Below are 18,420 nucleotides of genomic sequence, written 5' to 3' on the forward strand. Positions count from 1 at the left end.
ACTATATTTGAGTAGAACTACATGAAGCAGGTAATTAAAAAAAAATAATCTGGCTCCTCTGGCACCACCTACAGCCTGTAGTGTGATTTGCAAAAATCCACAGCTCCCTGTTCAGATGCACCAATCAGGGCCAAGTGTGTGTGTGTGTGTGTGTGTGTGTGTGTGTGTGTGTGGGTGGGGGGGCTAATCATAATATATATATAATAGTCTTATCAATCACTACTCATACACACGCATTAAAGGAGAATTCCGGTCGATTCCAACACGTAGCTCTGTTGTTTGTAAATTTGGAGTGCTGTCAGTAGCGAGAAAAACAAAACCAATCGATGCTGCCTACACCGTGTTATCCTCCTGCTAGTGTTAGCACCCAACAGAAAAAAGAGAAAAGGAGATGCAAACATATTTTCAAAAATAGGCATATGCTTATTTTTACTAAGTAAGTGCTGTACTACAACTAGCAGGTGACAAGTTATAATTGAGGTAAGTTTGGAGACACTACCTTATTTAATCATTAAATTAATAGCCTACATATTTTTGTTGTATCTCTTTTCTGTGTTGTAGTTTGTAGACGGTCCCTAAGCACTCTTAACTGGCATCTCAACACCGGAACTAAACAGAGCTGAATTAGCAGAACTTTCATGCATTTCTTTCACATCTCCTGCAGTCAGATTCACTGTGTTCACTCAGAAGGAATTACTTCACATGGGTAGGCACTTTTAATGACATTTTGAACATGTTAAGAGGCTAAAAACAAGTTTAAAACTTGCCCTGTTTAAGCCTGTTGGGTGCTGATGCTAGCAGGAGAGTAACACGGTGTAGGCAGCACCGATTGTTTTCATTTTTCTCGCTACTGACAGCACTCCAATTTTACAAACAACAGAGCTACGTGTTGAAATCAACCGGAATTCTCCTTTAATTCTCCCTTGTGGGGGGAGGGGCTTAGGAGACCGTTTTGGGCTTTAGCAGAAAGGGGGGAGGGACTGAGAAGTTGTTGATGTTCAAATTTTTTGGCTAAGTCCTGGATCTTCCCAATCCTACTTACAGCACCTTTAAAAAAAAGGAGAGAGAATTCTGACTTTAAACTCAGAACTCAAATACATTTTTTCACATGTGGCCCTAATCCTCTAGCAATAAAAAAGGAATCTCTGTGATGCAGCAGTTTTGTGTGAGATCCCTGCCCCCCTCTGGCAGGAGAAGCTCCCTGCAGTGTAACCTGAAGTAAGAGGAGGCACCTCACACCGGCTCCTGACAGCTGCTAGCTGAACATGAGCACACAGAGAGGTATTTCCCCAAGGAGCGTGAGCAGGGACAGAGGGTTTGAGGGGAGTACAAGGACTAAATGCTGAAATTGAAAAGGGCTCAAATATGTACAGAAGTAACAACATGAGGGACGTTTTCATGCATTTGTTGATCTGAATCCAGTTTATCGTGCAGAATGAACGTAATGGCTATGAGGACTTCCAGTTTTTACCCTGATTTCCATATTCAAGAATACTGTAATACTCTCATCTCTATGTATGCATGCATAGATTTCTTGGTCAGATATAATTTGTTTCTTGATGGAATGATTTTACATCAACGCTGTGGGCTGCTGCATGTTTTGTATTGTAACTCGAGAAGATGCTTTGCAATCTGCTCAATTTCAGTCATCATCGATGAGTCTCCTGAGGGATCAGTGAAATGCAGACAAATTTACCTAATCATTTTTGGTTTCAGTTGTTCGTTCTGAATGGGTTTATCGAGGAAAGGTCTCTCCAGAGGGTTATATCGCAATTCTGAGATCAATTGTATAGGAATCCAATTAATTATATGAGCTCATTGTGATACTATTTGGAGCTGATGTGGTAAAGTCAGCACACCCTTAAGAGTTCGTCAGCTGTCCTGCTGCCTACCTTGTTTGTTCTCCAGCTCTGATCTGTGCAAACTGTGGCTTTATTCACTCACACAAACACACACACACACACACACACACACGCACGCACGCACGCACGCACGCACGCACGCACACACACACACGCACGCACGCACACACGCACACACACACACACACACACACACACACACACACACACACACACACACCAAAGCGTGTGCATATTGATCTTAACAACTGCCCTCCAATGCCAGACCCCAAAGAGTGGCATGCTGCAATCAGCTGTGTGAGCAGCATCACAAATGAGGTTGGGGAGAGAGAGAGAGAGAGAGAGAGAGAGAGAGAGAGAGAAATGGGGAGAAAGAGGTAAAGAGGCTGCATGCATGAGCATGAGGGAGAGAGACGGGAGAGGGAGTAAGGAGGTGTGTGATAGGAGGGTGGAAAATGGGGGAGATGTGTGCACTGGAAGAGAAGGAGGAGGAGGCGGAGGAGGGGTGTAGTGCTGCAGTGGAGAGAAGTGAGAGGAGACTGCAGTCTCTGCTTATGGGAGAGATCAGACTATGTTACCACAGCTCTGAGGGACTGTAGCTATAGCTGTAGTCATTGATATTGGATGGGCCACCTCACGAAGGGGAATACCACATCTGACAGGTGAGTTTTGTATTGGAGATTTTTTTTTTTTTTTTAAATTGGATTATGTGACGTGAGTACAATCAAAACGTACAACTAGAAGATGGCTAGAGGATCTCCTCTGCATTTCCAAACTAAGTGAGTCACAACAAACTATTAATGATTACTGCACACTGTGATTGTATTCTCTGTACATGAATATCCTTGTGAATCAGGATGTGTCAGAGCCTTTTTCTTGCGGCTGAGTGATGCTGGCCAGTGTCAGCTGCAGAAATCAAAGGCAGATAAGGACTGAGTGCTGATGGCACAGAGGTAAACACCAAGCTAAAACAAGAAGCGGACCTATGGATGTGTTTTGGTGTATTTTGCATTCAGCCGATAACCTCATCCCTGAAACAGAAAGCATATGCTAAGTTATGGAAGTAAGAGTCTTGAGTTATTCCTAATTTGGATCTGGAATGCAGAAATGATCCTGAATGTTGTGTTTATTACAGCTGCAGAAATGTTTTCTTAGAGGTGATTAAAGGTGATGGTTACTTGAGTGATGATTTCTTGTACAGACATAAAGTAACTTATATTTTTTGGAGGGACCTCTGTTGCAGCTAAAACTTTAATCATCGTTATTTAAAGCAGAGCAAGTCGGCACTCGTATCATGCCCATGCCCACCACTCAGGCAGTGACTTGACGCTGGCCTTGAGCCAGTTGGTCACCTGGGCTATAGGCAGGTTGTGGGCAATTCTGGATAGCTGATAGACACTATCAGGATTGCTTAGCAACAATAATCTGCCAGCCCACAGCACACGGGCCTCTACTGTACCGTATGTGAACGGAACAGATTTGACCACAAATCCTACCTCACGATGAGAGAAAGGCTATAAGTCCACGCGAAAAATACACGTTGGGATGCAATACTCCAATGGAGTCAATGGAGATGAGGTTACATCATGATTGTGTTTGTCAGACGTTGACAGAGAAGCCTGCTGGTTCACTTTCATGTTGCGATACAGAAATCCTCACATGCACTGTGAGCTTCTTTAGATAAAAATGTCTCCACAGCACAAGACTCACTGTATATCAATCTAGTTTGATACATAAACTCAATGTTTGTGTGTGTGTGTGTGTGTGTGTGTGTGTGTGTGTGTGTGTTTACGTCTGTGAAACCCTGCACTCAGCTGTTGTCCTTGCTCATTTAAACAGCAGATAGAAATAGTCCATCTTTTAAACGGAGACAGATCATTTTCTTTTAGTGTTTTTAGATGGTGATAAAACAAAATATCCTCTGGGTGCTCTGAACATTTGAGAGCTGTGATAATACACACACTCACACACACACACACACACACACACACACACAAGACACATGCACCCAATTTGTTTTATCTTTTCTTCATGCTGAGTGTTTTCTTCATTTATTTTGTTTCTATGCTATACGCTGTTTGCTTCCTCATACAGTGGTACATGCTTAACAGTTGTAGCAGTGATAATAAGCTACTAAGGATTTTTTTTTTAAAAGGAGTGAATTACATAATGCTTTCTCTACTTGCCTGAAAAAGTATTACTAATTTTGTGACCTTTTCTGTGAAAACCCTTTTCTCCTTCGAATTCTTCGCCCTCAAGCAAAAACAAACAAACATGGAGACGTTGTAGCTGCAGAACAAGAAAACGGTTGTCAAGTTGCCAATTATTCTTTAGCATTATATTGAGCTGGTGGGGGGTCATGAAAGCATTAAGGCAGAGTCCAAATCACAATATTCAGTACTGAAAATAATACCAGTTGGTCTGTCACACTTGTAGCTCCCAGAAATGTATCATTCTGCAGTAAAATTATTCTTGCTGATAGAATCTAATCCACTTAACAGTTTTTGCCTGGCTTGTCCATACTAATGTAATATTCCTCTTGCTTTAAGTAATCTAATAAGTGACCATAAAAAGAAGGATTTATTTTTCCCTGCACCAAAATTATAATGCACTGATAATCCAAAGTGAGTTGATGCTACAGTTGTCAGATGCGTCCAGTTATCTGCAGCATATGTTTTTCTCTGTTTTGTAAAAAAAACAGGGAGCCTAATTTAGACCAGAGCATCAACATCTTCATAAATGCTAATAGGGTTCTGGTGTCGCTCTCAGTTATGCAAAGAGAAAAGAGAAAATAAATAATATAATGCTCACTTGAGGCTGGGAGGTAAATTGATTTTGTCAGCTGTTTTGCGATGGATTAAATTTCCAGAGGATAAAAAGGTGAACCATTGTGAAAAGACAATTGATATTCTCAGAATGTGGTGAAACTGCTTTTTAATTACAGCCTCATTACTTGTTTTTACAGTTAAGTTTATTACTCCATAGGGCTCCAACTAGTGATTAATCCGCGACTAATTAATTAAATGTTTGGTTTTTCAAATGTCAGAGAATTGCGAATGACGCCCATGAGGATGTTGTTTCGAAAGTTTGAAATTTCTGCTTGAAAAAAGACTTAAGATTAAACAATTATAAAATTATAGGCAATTCTTGTTCTATCAATCAACTTATCGATTAGTCAGCTCATTATTTTAGCTCTGTTTCTTTTATTGCATTATATTAAGTATTCAAAAACGTATTCCTTTATTGAGACATTTACATGTCAGCAATTAAATATAAAATTCAAATTCTAAGTTTCATTTACAGACTCCATACCAGCTTTTTTTCATGAAGAGGTTGTCTATCCCAGCATGCATTTGGTTAAACGCAGGAAATGGAACTATAACATACAAAAAAAAAAAAGATTAAAAAAACTGTTTTAAATCCAATCCATGTACAGTGTAAAGGGCTTTTCACACGTGGGGAAGCGACACTTCGCCTGCGTGAGTAAACGGCAGGCGATCAATGTGTGGTAACCATGGGGATTTTGTGCACTACTGTATCCCTGCCGTACAACTGAATGTGATTAGCTGACTGTGGTATCATATATCCCTATATCACAGGTCAATTTATAACAAACAGTGGCAATCCTAGTCTTTCCAAACCAAAGACTGTTATTGTTGATACCTACAGTTAGCTAATCTAGCATAATCATAATTACGGATGTTACCCGATAAATCCAGTCTTATGCCGATGCTCTGACAAACAAAAGCCCCGCTGTCTATGTCCTGATAACTGTTTGGAAAAAAGTTTGATATTTTAGTGTACTCACAAACAGCAAGAATCAGTCTGTTGTTCATTGATTTGCATGTGGCTATAGACTACTCTCAAAGACTACTGTGTAGACAGGGGGAAACAGTGAGCCTGGCTCTCTTGAACACCTTTAATGGTGTGTTTGGTGTGTTCAGACTGTAGCTAAGAACATTTTCACTGTATGCCATTTGCCTGAATTTGACTGCTGGACTGTTTGTGCAGTTTGTGTTGATTCGTCTCAAACAGACAATGTGTTAACTGTACAGACATTAGCTGTAAGCTCCTTTGTACATGTAGGAGTGTACCTGTGTGTTTGTGTTCAGTTCAGACATTGACTCCAGTTCTTTCTGTTATTTCCATCTAGTCTCTACACTTTTTTCCTTTAATCTCTGTGTGCGGATAAAGTAGATTCATAAAGCCCAGGGGTTACCTGTATTTTGTGCTCAAGTTGAAACACTTTCAACTCAAGCGGATGCATCTTCGCCTCAGTTTCCCATGGCAAATCATACCCACTCATGTCTTTGTATGCTATTGTGACGCCTCTAAAATTCTGTCTTGGATTCTGTCTGAACACACCTTAAGGCTCACAAAGTCTTCCTGGAGTCTTGTTGTCACTGTGAGGTTGCCAGGCAACCAAGGGGTGTATGCTATCATCGTCTCGTATCATCATGTGTAATGATGAAACTAAAAGATGCATTTTGTTATTTAGTGAGCTTTAGAGATGGTCTTTTTGTGAATATACCTGAGTCAAACCTTAGTTTAAAAGCATAATTAGGATGGAAATGCCACTTTTAAGATTCAGTGTATTGTCGTTTTCGGTCAAATGGCCTTTTGAATGGGAGTTCTAGGGGCACTACTATGATCGCATCAAAATCGCTATTTTTAAAACACTAAGAAGGCTCGACACAACATGAAACTTTGCTCGAAGTATCACCAGGGGCTCTACACATGAACTCGAGCATTGAGAACATTGTTTGTATACACAGAAGTTTACTAGAAAGAAAGGTTTTGAACAACTCACTTTAGTAGTTGTTGTTTCCGCTCACAGCCATCTTGCCAGTCAAAAAGAGTCGATTTCCGAATGCAACGTAACAGGGAGGAGAGTAAAGATGGAATGCTCCTAAAGCTTAGTTCCATATAAATGCACGGATTATTTGTTGTTTTGTCATTAGTGAAAAACAATATTGACCTTGTAGTTGAAAAAGGAGCCTCATATAAGAATGACGTTTCCTCCTATCGCATTTGGAGATCGACTCTTTTTGACTGGCAAAATGGCGGCAACCGGAAACTGGAAAAACAAACTGCTAAAGTGAGTTGTTCAAAACCTTTCTTTTTAGTAAACTCTGGGTACACAAACAATGTTCTCAATGGTCGAGTTCATGTGTAGAGCCCCTGGTGATACTTTGAGCAAAGTTTCATGTTGTGTTGAGTCTTCTTAGTGTTTTAAGAATCAGTCCTTCCAGAAAAATGCGGTTTCATCATGGCTTCATCGCGGGGTTTGTAGTTTTTTGATGATGTTCACGTCGCGTAATTACGTCACTTCATAACGTTCCCATGGCAACAGGGGAAAATGGCTGCTCTAAACGCAACATTTTTCAACTTTCTGCTAAGATATATGTGACTTTTTTGCAACGAAAATGCAGGTATTATGAAATCATGCAAACCCTGCATATTTTGCGTGGAAATCGGCAATTTATGTATATATAAAAATGCGGACTTTGGCTGATTATGCATTGAATTATGCAATTGCATAATCGCGTTTTTCTGGAGGGACTGAAGAATAACGATTTTGATGCGATCATAGTAGTGCCCCTAGTACTCGCATTCAAAAGGCCAATTTACCGAAAACGAAAATACGGGCAATCTTAAAAGTGCCGCTTACGTCCTAATTATGCTTTTAAACGGAAGTTTGACTCGGATATATTCACAAAAAGACCCTAGGTTGCATTTTGGCGAGAGTTAAGCTTTAAGAGAGAACCAGCCTGCTAGCTGTTAAAGACATGATAGTAGTATCACATTTTGCATCTCTTAAAAAGAAAGCAAATAAGCGCCCATTTTCCCAATAATGTTGAACTAATTTAATAAAATAGATTCAAAGATAAATAAATCATCCAAAATTGTTGTTGGTTTTTCAGAACTACGTTTAAGTTTTTTCTTTTAGTCTATAATACACATCAGTTTGGTGTTTCCCACTCAGCCAAAAGAAATTGTTCAATGATACAATATATTGTGTTTTAAGTACAGTAAAATTCAATAAACACCTGTAACAATGAGCCTCAGGAGTAAGTATATCGTGAAAGTATTTTAATACAAATGAAGATAAAATACTTGGTATCTTTCACGTTTGTTCCAAATGTCACCGCTGAGGTCATGGCACTACAGTTTTATCTTATCTTCCCTTTCTGTCTGATCTGTGTGTGCCTCAGGGACGCTGCGCCTAGTCTTTGACAATGAAGTTCAACTTGTTCAGGTCACAAGCCGTGGCGGCCGCTGAGCCCACCGGTGTCACCACCGTAACCATGGCTCCCACTCCGGCTGTCATCTCCACCTCGGTGCCGGACACCTCTGGCTCCAACAACACAGAGATCAGCAAGAATGACATGTTTGAGGAGATCAAGAGCAAATTCTTGAATGAAATTGATAAAATCCCGTGTAAGTAATGCTTTTGACAAAACATTACAATTTCTTTGTGAGAAACACCAAAGTCACAAGTCAATCATTGCTCTGTTGTTTTTTAAACTGACAGTGCCGCCTTGGGCTTTGATCGCCATCGCTGTGGTGGCCGCGTTGCTCATCCTCACCTGCTGCTTCTGCATAATCAAAAAATGCTGCTGCAAGAAGAAGAAGAACAAGAAAGGGAAGAAGGGCAAGGATGGCTTCAACATGAAGAACATGCAGGGCGAGGTATGACGCCTTGTGCCTTCTACATGCTGAAAAAGTCAGGGTAACAGGATGTTTTGGGTGATGTTGTGCCTCTTCTTTTCTACAATAATTGATCATTCAAGTTTTAATTGTTATTTATGCCATTTATTGCTGAGTTTTTATCCATTAAAATATGTCTCTAGCTAACCAAATTTGATCTTTTACCAGCAGCTTTTGTAGCCCAGGCTGTAGAGGACACAAGGAGAGCTCTCTTCCCCTCCATTTATTTGCTGTTATTGTTGTTGTGGTCATTTAAACGTGTGACGTATTCCATTGTGGGCCCCAATGGTGAAAAATGACACACTTTGTTAGGGTTGGCAAAAAAATAATTATGCACTATGAAGTGAAGAGTTTGGTCTGACGACTTCAAAAAGCTGCATTTTTATAATCAAAGATGATGGATGAAGGCATGACTCCCGAGGAAATATTGTAAGATTTTGGAAGCAAAATACAGCAAATCAGAGGATAAATGTTAGACAAGCCTGAGCTCAACTGACAGTTAATTAAAGCACGATGTGAGCTCCCCTACCGAAAACAAGTGTCATTTCTCATCATAATTGTGGTGTTGGTGGTGGTGTTGACTGCCTCTCTTTTTGTAGTGTGTTTGGTGTCTTGTGAGTTGAATCTCTTCCTCTCTCTGCTCTCCTCTTCTTTCCCCCCTGCGTTGTGTCTGTCTTGTGTGTGCCTCGTGTTTCTTGACTGTGGTGGACTCCCGCTCTACGGTAGGTGGATAGCTCATGTTGACGCTCTCTGGCCCCCCGGGGCGGAGGGGGTTTCATGGAATGAAAGTCGTAGCTTCCTTTGCAACTCTTTTTTATTTTTTTTATTTTGTTATGACAGCTTGAGAATGTAACAATGGAAAGCTATGATGTGCTCCATAAACCCCTAGAGAGGAGAGTCTAACCATCTAACGCATTGTTCCGGGGACAATGTTACTGTAACTCACACCAATATGGAAAGTATTGGACGAAGAGATGATATGCAAGACACTTTTAACACTATTAATCTATGCATGTGATAAAGGGCATGGTTGGTTGTTTGGGAGACATGGAAACGGTGATGATAAAACTGCATGAAGAGCCAATTACTCGCAAATCTGTCCTTTTCATTGTAGCGCTCAAGGAGGAGGTAGGATGTGGAGACACTGGATGGCCTGGAAAAAAAAGAGTAAAAACAGTTCAAAGTCAAGGTGAACTTGGCAATGAGGCTTTAATTGAACTACAATAATAAACTGCAGCAATAAGACTCTACATTATTGAAATAGCTGGCTGTGCCCTTTAATGATGAAACATTTATTGTAATAACGGTGAGCTGAAAAGAGAGGCTTTTTTTTGGTGACACATAAATTTAAAGGTGAAACGAGGCATGCAGCAGTGGTGGAAGACGTATTCAGATCCTTTACTTAACTTAAAGTAGGCCTACTAATATCACACTGTAAAAATACTCTTTTACAAGTAAAAGTCCTGCATTGAAAATTATGCTTACGTATGTAAGTATCATAAGGAAAATGTACTTAAAGTATTAAAAGTACTCAATGCAGAAAAATCCTCACATTTTAGAAACTGGAAACGATCAAAACAGTTCTGTCAATCAACTAAGTGTTTAATCGGCTAATCATTTCAGCTGGACTTGTAGGCCATTATATTGTTGGGTAGTTTAATTTATAAATCGTATTTTATAAACTACATGTGTTTTGTGTGCAAACATCTTAATTTGTAAAGTTACTAGTAACTGAAGCTGTCAGATTATGTAATGGAGTAAAAAGTACAGTATTTCCCTCTGAAATGTAGCGGAGTAGAAGTAGAAAGTGGCATGGAAAGAAGAGACTCAAGTAAAGTACAAGTACCTCAAATTTGTACTTAAGTACAGTACTTGAGTAAATGCACTTAGTTACATTCCACCACTGGCATGCAGGTTAAAAAAAGTTTGGATTTTATCTTGAAATATGAAAGTTGTGAATGTAGGGTTTTAAAAAAAGCCGTATATTTGAAAGCCAGCCCCCTGCACTGAATATTTGGCTGTCTTATTTGCCTTTTATCATTTTAGCACGCATTGGCATTCGCTGTTGTGAGCTAGTTCCTTAGGGGTTTTTATATTAACATTTATCTCCTTGTTCATTCAGTAAAAAAAACAAAGCCCTTTGACAAAAGAGAGAATACCTTATTTCATTGGAAAACTGTTGCATTTATGATCCCTCTTGATGCAACTAGCATGCAAAGCCTCCACTGACTCTGGCTGTCACTGTACTACGCAAGCATGTTAAAGGAATTGCCCAATGTTAAAAAAAGAAAACACTGAGCGGACAAGCTTATAAATTATTAGCCCAATTATAAAAAAAGAATTATATATAAACATGTATTTATGTGTTACTAATAGAGATTTGTGACCTTGTAAATGATAAATCACTGGTTATTATCATCAGGTGCTGTGCAGGTAAGCAGTAACCAAAACATGTATCTCCCACGTAAAAACACCTGGAGCTCCAGTGTCTGTGGCATGCTGGCTGTCATGGGGAGCCCTGTAGTCTGATCCCTGATGCCCTGGTCTTTAACACCCTGTTTTGTCTTGTTACCTTAACACCACAGATACACCAGGATGACGAGGATGATGACGAGGGAGAGACCGGACTGACAGAGGAGGAGAAAGAGGAAGAGGAGAAAGAAGAAGAGAAACTTGGGAAGCTGCAATATTCTATAGATTATGACTTTGAAAATGCAAAGGTCTGTGGTTCTAAATTCACACATTGGCAATTGTGTTTTTGAAGCATTGTGAACAATTTCAGATGGATTCTTAGCAAGTGTTTCACATTTTGATATTTTTTTGTATCTTATTTACATGACATTTTCCAGTATTTAAAGAAATAGTTCAACATTTTGGGAAATACACTGATCAGATTTATTGCTCAGTGAAAAACGATTGATCATGTCTGCAGGCTGAATATACAGGTACAGCTAGCAGCCGGTTAGCTTAGCATACAGACTGGAAGCAGGGAAACAGCCTAGCTCTGTCCAAGAACAACAAAATCCATCTGCCAGCAACCACTCAAACTCTAACTCTCAAAATATGATGTGTTAATAAGTGAGCTCTACAGGAGTCGGTAGTCAGATGTTCTCACCCTCAGACAAAGCCAGGCTAGCTGTTTCTCCCTGTCTTTTTACTAAGCTAACTGGCTGGCATATTGAACGGAGAGATATGAGACTGGTATCGATCTTCCCCTCTATCTCTCGGCAAGAAAGTGAAAAAAAAGCGTATTTCCCAAAATGTCAAACTATTCCTTTATGGTCTGAACCTTGAAACTTTCTAGAAAGCTTCTTTGTAAAACCTTTGCAGAGTAACATAATGATCAATTTTGAATAACGACATATGAAAGAAATAGTTTTGCAATAATTCTGGCTTAGAGAAAAGGAACACATTTGTCAAAGATTCAGTAACTTTATCATCATTACTGTAATGCTCTCAGCGGCATATGGAGTGGTATGACAATATTTAATGAGGCTCTGAGTGCCGAATCAAAGAGGAAATCCCTTAAATCAAGTCAACATAAAACAGAGCAGCAAAGACTAAAATAAAATGTATACTTGAAATATGTCTGTTCTTCTTGTCCCTAATGTACTAGCTCAAACATATACACACCTCTATGGTACAGAAAATTCACAATGTGACAGTTGTGTGACACTGAAGAATCCGTCTGACATTCGAAACGGCTCCAGTCGGGCAAAACGCTTGTGTGAGATTGATTACGTAGTTAAGTTGTCAGATTATGTTATATAACCATTCTCTGCAGCAGTGACCCTGACACAAATGAAAACTTTTTTTTCTTTTTTTTTTTTTTTTTGCCTGATCAAATTCTTGTTTTTGTCCCTTACACCCTGCCCACACCTCTGCACACAGCTCACAGTTGGCATCCTTCAAGCTGCGGATCTCATATCCATGGACTCAGGTGGAACCTCCGATCCTTACGTGAAAGTCCAGCTTCTGCCTGAGAAGAAGAAGAAGTATGACACCAAAGTCCACAAGAAAACACTGAACCCTGTCTTCAATGAGACATTTGTATTCAAGGTCAGTCTTGCCAATATGTGTGGTGATAAAATACTTCTACTGTTGGAGAATTTGGTGCAGAAGAGTTGTGCATCCTGATTTCCAGTCTGCACTGCTTCAATATGAATCGATGCAGCTGTAGAAAGAGAGGCATATATATCGAAGATTTATGGAAGATAGTGAGGAAGTTTGTGTTTTTATATAAAATGAGGTCCACAAATAATCCTCCTTACCCACAGCCAGCGTGTCCCTTTCTCACAATGTGTGTACTCACTGGGCTGTGCAGCCTACAGTACATGCTGCTCTGTCCTGGCTAATAAAGCCCGCAGAGACTTTACAAGTCTCGCTGGAACCTCTGCCTGCCTGCAAATTTGCAGCAACAAAAGAAAACATTCTATTTTTCCAAACAGAGCTGAGGAGATGTTCATTGCCACATTTAGTGTTTCACTGTGAAGGTTTATTTGAGTTGCTTCTTACTTTCTGAATTGGAAGGTTTTTATATGACTAGACGGTGTCTGCAAAGGATGGTAGCGTATAGAATTATCTTCATTTTCATTTAAGAAAAGTTTCAGTCAGCTGGAGCATGTCATCTTTTCTTATATCTTTCTTAGATGTTTAAATCAGAGATAATATTCAATTTAATGGAATTTATTTAAATGCTATTTGTCCTTCCCCTGTATCATTTCAGACAATTTGTATTTAATTTGTTTAGTCTTGGCAGCTTTCAAGTCTTTACTCATTTTACTGATTTTCCATAGTAGTGTAAAATAAACCATAAACATGTATTAATAATGTAATTTCCAGTCAACCTAGATTACCTGTTGTTGCATTTTTAAGAAAACTGGACCAGCTAGAAAAAAACCCATGTGAACATGTGGTGAATTTTCAAATTCCCCTTGAACATATTAGAGAACCATTTAAAGTCAACTCTGAAACTTATTTCTTCTACTGTATCTTTTTTCATTGACTCATTATTTGAGGATTTAAGTTGCTTTCATAGTCATATAATCACTAATGGAAAAACATACAAGGTATCAAGGTATAAAACGACATAACGTTGTGTCTGTGGATCAGGTGCCCTATGAGGAGCTCGGTGGGAAGACTCTGTCAATGTCTGTTTATGACTACGATCGATTTTCCAAACATGACGTCATTGGAGAGGTGAAGATTCCCATGAACACCATCGACCTCGGAAGGCCGATTGAGGAGTGGAAGGATCTGGAAAGCGCAGATCAAGAAGAGGTGCTGTTAAGAACCAGAACTTTGGAAATTATGCTTAGAAGACTGAGATAATTGATTGATATACAATACAGTCATTTTCAGGGATCTTGACTTGATAACCTTGTAATTCTAGGCTGAGATATCTGACATTTTTTATACAGAATGCAATTTTCATGCGATTTTAGGGGTACCAAATATACCCCACTGCGGCTCCGCCTATTCAAATTTGTAAAGTTTAGAGTGTATAAGGGCTTAAAACATTAAGATAGTTGTTGCAGCAATTTTTGGGTGTGACACGGATGGTACCATGAGTTAAGTCGTCTAGTTTCATATGATACCAATATCTTCCCAATAGTTTTAAAGCGGAGTCTGCTACAGCCTCTTAAAGACAGTCTAGTTAGGGAGGCCAGAGGGGGGGTCCCCCTTGCCCTCCTTAAGAACTGCAATTGAAATAAACCCCTGTAAGCAAAAACCACCAGGACAAAAATACCTTAATTTAAGCCCAAGATAAAAAGTGCAAGGCATACAGCAGACAGCAGCTGAGCGCATTCTGTTTTAGCCCATCATCATTTTCTAAAACGAGTCGTTTGCTGTTTTCGGCTGATGAGCATGTGTCATTTCTGTCTCTTCTCTCTGTGCTGACGGCTCAGCCTGAGAAACTCGGAGACATCTGCATCTCCCTCCGTTACGTCCCCACCGCCGGGAAACTCACCGTCTGCATCCTGGAGGCAAAGAACCTGAAGAAGATGGACGCCTGTGGATTATCTGGTAGAGAAACATTACAATGTTGTAAACTGAATCTACAGAACTATTACTACAGTTTAGGCTTCAATTTGTGTTTGAATGTTGTTTCAAAATGCATGATATAACAATAAAAAGAAGACCTGAAAGAAGGCCTGAAATATATGGAGATAATAACATGGAGAAAAGAAGCTTAGGCTCTGCATACTTCAGCTTAATGCAAGTATTTAATGATAAAGACTTTTGGTCCCTAGAACCTAAAACATTTTTTTGACAAAAGGGAATCTCAGAGTTTGACTGTGCTTTGTCATGCAAGTACACTTGAGAAATTCAGTTCACAATTAAAATTCAATATAATCAAAAACATAGCACATATATCACATAAACTGAGCATAAATCAATACAGGAATAATCAGAAATAATCAGGAGATCAAATAATTGAAATGCATATTAGAAGTGACAAAAGGGAAGTAAATATTGCCGAAACATCAGGTACAACTACTGTACATTGCAATAATCTGCCTTGAAGTTCTCTATTGCTGATCATAATGACACCCTTTGCAGATCCATATGTGAAGATCCAGCTGCTGCAGGGGGGTAAGCGTCTGAAGAAAAAGAAGACTACAGTGAAGAAGAATACCCTCAACCCATACTATAATGAATCCTTCAGCTTTGAAATCCCCCTGGAACAGATGCAGGTACAGTACAAGTCAAACTAAAATATGTATCCTTTATCAGTAAGGTAATTATATACAGCTGTGGGTAAAGCAAAGTGTTGTTTCTTCACGATGAAAGTAATCTGCATGCATATTTTGATGACTTATTAACTATAAGAAATTACACATACTCTCTTGTTTTCTTCTTAGAAAATCTTGGTGGCAGTCACAGTGTTTGATTATGACAAGATCGGTAAGAATGACGCCATCGGAAAGATCTTCGTGGGCAGTAAGGCGAGTGGCCTAGGTCTGAAGCACTGGTCCGACATGCTGGCTAATCCCCGCCGCCCCATTGCCCAGTGGCATCCATTGCAGCCAGAGGAGGATATCGATGGTCAGCTAGCATCATTGAATGCAAAGAAGTAACGTGCTCCCCAACCAGCTAATGTACTAACTCAGAGTTCCAACCCCCACCCCTACTTTGCATGAAACCCATGACTTAACATGTGACGACTCGTCATGAAATCTGCTCAGCAAAAAAGACACATCTTAGAATATCCGCTCATTCATGGTTAAGTCGAAAAAAACTCTTTTTAAGCATCACATTTCACACATTAGTGTATGCTGAGAAGAGTGGCGTTGAGTTATCGGGTGACTGGTTCATGAACGATCGACTGTTGGTCCTTCTTTCATTTGAAGAAACTTAGAAACTGATTCTTAGGGTGCTGACACTGAACGAAAGTCTTGGTGAAGACAATGCTGGAAATAAAGCTTTAGTTTAGTTTCTAGAGCATGCTTGACTTACCTCCCCACTGCTCTGCATACACCACGCCCAGTATTGTATCTTGCTAATAAGTGTGCTTTAACTTGCAATAGAAAGTATTGTAGTATTGGGTTATTTCCTGCATAGAGTCTGTTTTAGTCTATTAATGCAAATATTTAATTGAGAATGAATGAGGTCAAGATCACTGAATGCAGAGATCCATGTTGCAATATATTTTTAAGATAAATCTGCATGAATGATTGTCTTCATTTTATCAGCTCACATTTGAGAGGGATATACAAACATAACACAGTACGGAGCAGCTGTCTGATCTGAGTTGCTTGTTTTGTGTTGCCATGAAGGCGCGTCTATGCATTTAGGTCCAACACACATCTCTGTGTCTTCAGACAGATCTAATGTAGGACAGGAATACAAGGGTGCCTTTCCTGATATGACACTTTGAGAAATAAAGTAAGCTTCATTGTTTTATTTCAAAGGGAAACTTTTGAAAATCATTCAGAAGTAGTCTCGGACACTGTGAATGTGCCATCTGGAGTCTGTCTTGAGCTGGGTTGACCACTTGGATGTAAAACCTTACTTATCCGTGGACAAAGTAAGGCTATGAAAAGGCTTATCAATGATGTTCAGACCAATTATGACTATGCTTCTTTTAAATTCTGCTCTTGCTTGTGATAAACAGTGCCATCTAACTCATTTTTTTGTTGATAGCCACCAAACGGATTATATGTCTTTCTTTGACGGATGTTGTAGCTTACCAAACATACTACAGTACACTTCAATACACCAATAGTTTTTTGGTGGAGCAAGATGAGGATTTCTGTCAAGGACAAGATGTTTTTATAAAGAACTGAAATTTGAAATGTAGAAGATGTAGCCACACCTTTTAAGAGAGTGTGAGTTCAAGTACAAAATGCAAGATTGTAGAATCTCAACAGGGCAAGTGTTACATCAAAACATATAATACAATAAACATATGTTGGACCATTTTGCTGCAGAATCTAGCATGTATCATGCCTCGCAGTATTTCATGTTGTTTAGATCGCTCACTCAACGGCCAAAAGCTTTGTAAACCTTGGGCCAAAGTGCTGCAACATAGTGGTGTTACAACTTCATCCCAGACATACGGTGTGACTGATGTGCAGAGGTACGGAGGCAAAAAAGCCCATAAGGATTTGAATCTTATATGCAACTAATTGTAAAGTTTCATTACTACTAAATACCTAATGTTGACATTTTAATACTATATAATTTATAGCACTGAAATATTTAACTTGGAGAACTATTTATTTGAATTCATGTGGTTTGAATTCCCCACCTTGAAATCTCAAAGAATTATTTTAAATGAATTCACAGTAAAAACTATTAACAAGTTGCTCAAATTCAATTGGTCATTTTTGGATCTGAAAAGAATTGAGTTCATTTAGACACCAAAATTCAGGATGAAAACTTAAATCTTGAAAATTTTGGCTACCAAAGCAAAACTGATTGAGAAATATTATGATTTGATGAAAAGAAAAAATCCCCATATTAGCTTCTAGGAATAAAATATAGACACAGATAGTTCTTTATGTATTGCCACAATAACTAATAGTTAGAAAACTATATTGTAACAGTATCTATATTTCTATAATTAATACTGTAAAATAACATGCTGTTTCATATAATCGACTAAAGAGAAGCTCAGATGAGAGATGGGACATTTAGTGCACTTACATTGTCAATCAGAATTTGTGAAAATTAAAAAAACAAAAACGGTTTTCAAAATGAAGTCAAAGAGGGGAATTCAAACTTTTTGAAATCAGAAAGTTGGTTTTCAAAATAAAAATTGAAATTCCGTAATTTCATTGGTATTTGAATTTCAACATTAAGTATTCAGTGTCCAAAGGTTCAAATTATTACTGCCTTTCTTTGCTTTCATAGGAGGCCATATTGTCACCAGAAGTAAAAAGAATTCTGCAGGAAGCTAAACAGCAGCACACTGATTGCTCCATGCACAGTACTACGTCCTCCTATTGTTAACATTATGCATTGTGCAAATTTGTTAATAAGCTTTAGCATGTATTCACAAGATGATGTAAATAGTAGCATGTTTTAAAGAGGAACCATAATTATATTGTGTATGTGTGTTTGTGTTCTGTGTCATTTTTGATAATAAAATGGAGTAAAAAAGAGTATGCACTGACTGCAAAGTGTATGTATTTTTGCTGAATGGGACCGAAGGTATGTCTGAATATTCCATGTGTATGATTAAAGCAGGGTTGCTTTGTGTATCATATGTAAAAAACAAAACAAAAATCCACAATCTCCATAATCCTGCATGGTTGTCTGGTTTTCTGTCATCGTTTGTATGTGTCCTCTAAACCAAAACGAAACTCAATCCAGTGTTACGATATGCCTGGGCTACAAG

The 18,420-nt window shown here is 38.9% G+C and overlaps 1 protein-coding gene across 3 annotated transcripts in view; it reads left to right on the forward strand.

Moving 5' to 3' along the window:
* LOC116051468 (synaptotagmin-2-like) overlaps positions 1–18,182 on the forward strand; it is a 31,388-nt gene extending 13,206 nt beyond the window's left edge. The window contains exons 1-9 of one of the 3 annotated variants that reach the window (XM_031301920.2): positions 2,294–2,524; positions 8,078–8,303; positions 8,398–8,555; positions 11,159–11,293; positions 12,465–12,632; positions 13,686–13,853; positions 14,483–14,600; positions 15,138–15,271; positions 15,440–18,182. In XM_031301920.2, coding sequence (XP_031157780.1) covers positions 8,102–8,303; positions 8,398–8,555; positions 11,159–11,293; positions 12,465–12,632; positions 13,686–13,853; positions 14,483–14,600; positions 15,138–15,271; positions 15,440–15,655 — 1,299 coding nt within the window. In that variant the 5' untranslated portion in view covers positions 2,294–2,524; positions 8,078–8,101 and the 3' untranslated portion in view covers positions 15,656–18,182. Of the gene's footprint in view, positions 1–2,293; positions 2,525–8,077; positions 8,304–8,397; positions 8,556–11,158; positions 11,294–12,464; positions 12,633–13,685; positions 13,854–14,482; positions 14,601–15,137; positions 15,272–15,439 lie in introns of those variants that run through there. The other 2 variants (XM_036002586.1, XM_031301922.2) reach the window with 2 other exon arrangements.
* The last annotated feature ends 238 nt before the right edge of the window (positions 18,183–18,420 follow it).

This window comes from Sander lucioperca, chromosome 6 (genome assembly GCF_008315115.2).
Source record: "Sander lucioperca isolate FBNREF2018 chromosome 6, SLUC_FBN_1.2, whole genome shotgun sequence".
In the NCBI taxonomy this organism is placed as follows: Eukaryota; Metazoa; Chordata; class Actinopteri; order Perciformes; family Percidae; genus Sander; species Sander lucioperca.